Source organism: Pundamilia nyererei, unplaced genomic scaffold (genome assembly GCF_000239375.1).
Source record: "Pundamilia nyererei isolate P.nyererei 1_Seehausen unplaced genomic scaffold, PunNye1.0 scaffold00285, whole genome shotgun sequence".
Taxonomy (NCBI): domain Eukaryota; kingdom Metazoa; phylum Chordata; class Actinopteri; order Cichliformes; family Cichlidae; genus Pundamilia; species Pundamilia nyererei.
The window spans coordinates 242,123-246,803 of record NW_005187686.1 but is presented as its reverse complement, the minus strand read 5'-3'; the positions used below and the strand labels follow the sequence as shown (position 1 = coordinate 246,803).

General features: G+C 45.4%; 1 protein-coding gene across 2 annotated transcripts in view; it reads left to right on the top strand.

Moving 5' to 3' along the window:
• The window catches only part of LOC102192089 (fibroblast growth factor receptor 1-A-like), a 17,440-nt gene extending 12,759 nt beyond the window's left edge, over window positions 1-4,681 (top strand). The window contains exons 15-17 of one of the 2 annotated variants that reach the window (XM_013915304.1): window positions 2,606-2,743; window positions 3,154-3,259; window positions 3,757-4,681. In XM_013915304.1, the coding sequence (XP_013770758.1) occupies window positions 2,606-2,743; window positions 3,154-3,259; window positions 3,757-3,852 (340 nt within the window). In that variant the 3' untranslated portion in view covers window positions 3,853-4,681. The remainder of the gene's footprint in view (window positions 1-2,605; window positions 2,744-3,153; window positions 3,260-3,756) is intronic. The other variant, XM_013915305.1, reaches the window with a different exon arrangement.

Genomic DNA, 4,681 nt, shown 5'->3' with positions numbered 1-4,681 from the left:
AGTACACCCCTTAAATTTGTTGAAATATTTTATTGTATCTTTTCATGGGACAACATTAAAGATATGACACAATGTAAAGTAGTTAGTGTGCAGCTTGTATAACGGTGTAAATTTGCTGTAATCTCAAAATAACTCAACACACAGCCATTAATGTCTAAACCACTAGTAACAAAAGTGAGTACAGCCCTAGGTGAAAATGTCCAAACTGGGGCCAAAGTGTCAATTTTTTGTGTAACTATCATTATTTTCCAACACTGCCTTAACTCTGTTGGTCATGGAGTTCACTAGAGCTTCACAGGGTGCTGCTAGAATCCTCTTCCACTCCTCCATCATGGAGGTGGTGGATGTTAGAGACCTTGTGCTCCTCCACCTTCCATTTGAGGATGCCCCACAGATGCTCAATAGGGTTTAAGTCTGGAGACATGCTTGGCCAGTCAAGTACCTTTACCCTCAGTTTATTTAGCCAGCCACTGGTCTTTTTGGAGGTGTGTTTGTGGTTGTTGTCATGTTGGAATCCTTCCTGTGGCCCAGTTTCTGAAGGGAGGGGATCGTGCTCTGCTTTAGTAAGTTACATGTTGGCATTCATGGTTCCCTCAATTAACTGTAGCTCCTCAGTGCCAGCAGCACTCATGCAGCCCCAAACAATGACAATCCCACCAACATGCTTGACTGTAGGTAAGACACCCTTGTCTTTGTACTCCTCACCTGGTTTCCGCCACACATCCCTGACTCCATCTGAACCAAATAAGTTTATCTTGGTCTTATCAGACCACAGGTAATCCATGTTCTTAGTCTGCTTGTCTTCAGCAAAGTGTTTGCAAACCTTCTTGTGCATTATCTTTAGAAGAGGCTTCCTTCTGGGACAACAGCCATTTGATGCAGTGTGTGCCGTATGGTCTGAGCACTGACAGGCTGACCCTCCGCGCCTTCAACCTCTGCAGCAATGCTGTCAGCATTCACACATCTATTTTTAAAAGACAACCTCTGGATATGACGCAGGGCACGTGCACTCAACTTCTTTGTTCGACCATGGAGAGGTTTGTTTTGACTGGAACCTGTCCTGTTAGACTGCCATATGGTCTTGGCCACCATGCTGCAGCTCAGTTTCAGGATGTTGTCAATATTCTTATAGCCTAGGCCATCTTTATGTAGAATAACAATCCTTTTTTTCAGATCCTCAGAGAATTCTTTGGCCTGATGTGCCATGTTAGACTTCCAGTGACCAGTATGAGAGAGTGTGAGAGCAATAACACCAAATTCAAGACACCTTCCAATTTGCACCTGAGACCTTGTAACTCTAACAAGTCACATGACACCAGGGAGGGAAAATGGCAAATTAAGCACAATTTAGACATTTTCACTTAGGGCTGTACTCACTTTTGTTGCCAGCGGTTTAGGCAATAATGGCTGTATGTTGAGTTATTTTGAGGGGACAGCAAATTGACACTGTAGTACAAGCTGCACACTGACTACTTTACATTGTATCAAAGTGTCATATCTCCTATGAAAAGATACAATAAAACAGGAAAATGTGAGGGGTGTACTCACTTTTGTGAGATATAGTATAATGGCCAAAAACACTTTAACATTAGCTGATGCTGACTCTCAACTCTCAGTCATGACTGATGTCATGACTGAAACATCACTTTCACCTCTGTGTGAGCCACTTGGATATTCTTTGTCTGTCTGAAGTACTGTGACCTCTGACCTTTGTGCCGGGTGTGTGTGAGGGGTTTCCTTCCAGCAGCATCGTGTTTGCAGTGTTTTCATGTACAGCTGTGAAGTAGCTCTACACGCACTGCAGCCTGCACAGCTCTGCTCAGTGCTGCTCATGTGACCGCAGGGCGACTAATCACAGCAGAGCAGGGAGGTGGCTGCAGACATGCCTGTTGTCTGATGAATGGGTACAACACTGAACAAACTTAAGTACTGATCTGATGCCAATACCTGTGTTGCCACCGATACTGTCGATACTTGGTCAGTCCGCCCGCCTCTACAGCCCGGCGTGTCCTGGGTCTGCACTGGGGTCTCCTCCGATTAGACCAGAAACTCATCATGAGGAGGCGTCCTGTTCAGATGCTGAACCTGCCTCCTTTTTATGTGGAGGAGCAAATCTGCTCTGAGCTCCTCCTGAACTCCCGTCCCTGGAGCCCCTCTGGAAGCTCATTCCCACGCTCGTGCTCACGGGTGAGGGCAGGAACGTAGAACGAGCTGTAAATCTGCAACTTTGCTCTCAAAGCTCGACACAAATGTCTGTCAATCACCCGCTTTGCTCTCCTCCGACTCGTGAAACTCATCCCAGCCTGGAGTGGACCTCCACCCCAGCAGAAGGTGATGTTAAAGCAGCAAGTAGCTGTTTGACAGCTCCGATCTATGGAGTGTGAAATTAGATGTTGGTGCTAAAGATCATGGGTTAATGTTTACATGTTTGATGGTTCAGATGTTGTCTTCAGCTGAAGCAGAGAGATAGAAATGGTGATATAGAGGAATAGAGAAATAGCTATTTAATATTTCAATTATTAATAAATGAGGATTTTTATGAGTTATTTTCATGTGACAGTTGGGAGAAAATTACAGAGCTGCTCGTTTATCTCTGTGTTCACAGCTGGTCGTTCGGGGTCCTGCTGTGGGAGATCTTCACCCTCGGGGGGTCTCCGTACCCCGGCGTCCCTGTCGAGGAGCTCTTCAAGCTGCTGAAGGAGGGACACCGCATGGAGAAACCATCGGCGTGCCCTCAGGAGCTGTGAGTATATCATCACATCAAACACTTCAGTCTGACACTTAAGCAGAGGAGCCGGTCATTCCTGGAAAACTCAGCAGAAGAGACAGCTTCATTAAATGCCAATATCTGAAAACATGAGACCTGGAGGATGAGCCGACTTTAAAAATCCAACATTTACCACTTTTATGCTCTAAATTCACTTGAAACTAGTCAAACAAGTATCTCCAGACAGCTGCAGCTAACAAACCTTCTGCCAAATCTGAAGGTCGCTTGTGTAGTCGCACGTGACTTCATGTAAATAAGGAAACACAAGTCAGAGACACAGCTGCAAACATCTGTGATCAAAAGAGGATATTTTGTTTTATTTGGTATTGTGTTCGTTGATGTGTTGATCCGACCTGCGCAGTAAAGCGTGTGTTGCATGGTCTCAGGTATCTGATGATGCGGGACTGCTGGCATGCCGTCCCGTCCCGCAGGCCGACCTTCCAGCAGCTGGTCGAGGATTTGGATCGAACTGTCTCCATCATGGCCAACCAGGTGACTTGTCGTTTCTTTGTTAAGGAGTAAAACCTGCAAATGTCCTCCACTTCAGCTGTTTCTCTTCAGTTGGTCCCTCTCGTTCCTCTTTAAACATTTAACTGATGGGTGGAGCACTCGCTAACCATCAGGAAGACTGAGACAGATATTTTATTATTTCTGTAAATTTAAAGTTATCTGTGAGCTCCTGTGAAATTTATACCACAGTCTGTGTTGGTTTCCTCTCATCTTAGTTGCAGTTGGCTAACGCAGAGCTGTGTGACTGCCTCAGTGCTGAAGCCTCTGCTGGACGTCAGAGGAACTGCAGCTTTGCTTTGAACTTTCAAAAACGTCATGATTGTATTCATTTATTTGAAGCGGCGTGGGTCTCTTGGCGAGAGAGCATTGATGTGACGTTTAACAAAGAAAAGTTAGAAGCGAGTTTTGGTGTCATGTGACAGAGCTAAAGTCTCCAGAGCTTCCACTTCCTGTTCTAACGTGTGATTCTGCCTCTGCAGGAGTACCTGGACCTGGCCGTCCCTCTGATCCAGTACACTCCGGTCCAGTACTCCCCGGTCAGCGCCTCCTCAGCTTACTCCTCCATCTCCACATAATCCTCCCGGGAGCCATTCTCCTTCCTGAATCATCTTCCTCCCATTTCCTGCACAGCGGTGGCGGTGGCGGCCCTGGGACGAGCTGCTTGGCTGCGGCCTGATGTGAAGAACAGCTGGACTGAGCTGAGATCAGGAAACAGCACGGACTGACGAGATGTCCTCAGTGTGAATATTGTACATAAAGTTTGTCTCATCTGAGAAACGGGACATGAAAGGGTCAAGGTGGGAGCGAGAGTCTGTATAAATGTATAAATGTGTAAAACTCAAATCTCCCTGATGCTCCTGAATGCCTCGTTTATGGATTTTCTTTCTTGGATCTGTAAAATAACTGATTAACATATTAAAATATCAGAGTTTTTAATGCTTTGTGGATTAAATGTGAGTTATTCTTTAGAATAACTTCATGAGCAGCTGTTTGTTTCCTCAGAAAGTGAAACGATGAGTCTAAGGAAGCACGGACATTAGAAAATGTCTCTGATGATTGATTTTTTTTTCTAGTCTTTGTTTTTCGTCATAATAACTAAGGTCAGCTTTAGTTTGAGCTGTAATAACTTTGATCACATCATCCTGGTGCAGACGAGAGGATCGGTTGCAAGCGCGTTCATAAATGGTTTCTTATAAAGTTCTGTCTGAATATATATTTGAATGATATTGGGTTTGAGATGGTGTGGCGCAGAAGGACGGCCTCAGAAGTGGAGGCCCCATTGATGAGGAGAGTCTTCATCATGGCTCACACAAACATGGTGTTTTGCTCCCACAGAGAGGAAACCTGATGGTGTTTCAGGTGCTTGTCTGTCTGCTTCAGCCTTTTTGACTGATGGGTGGATGG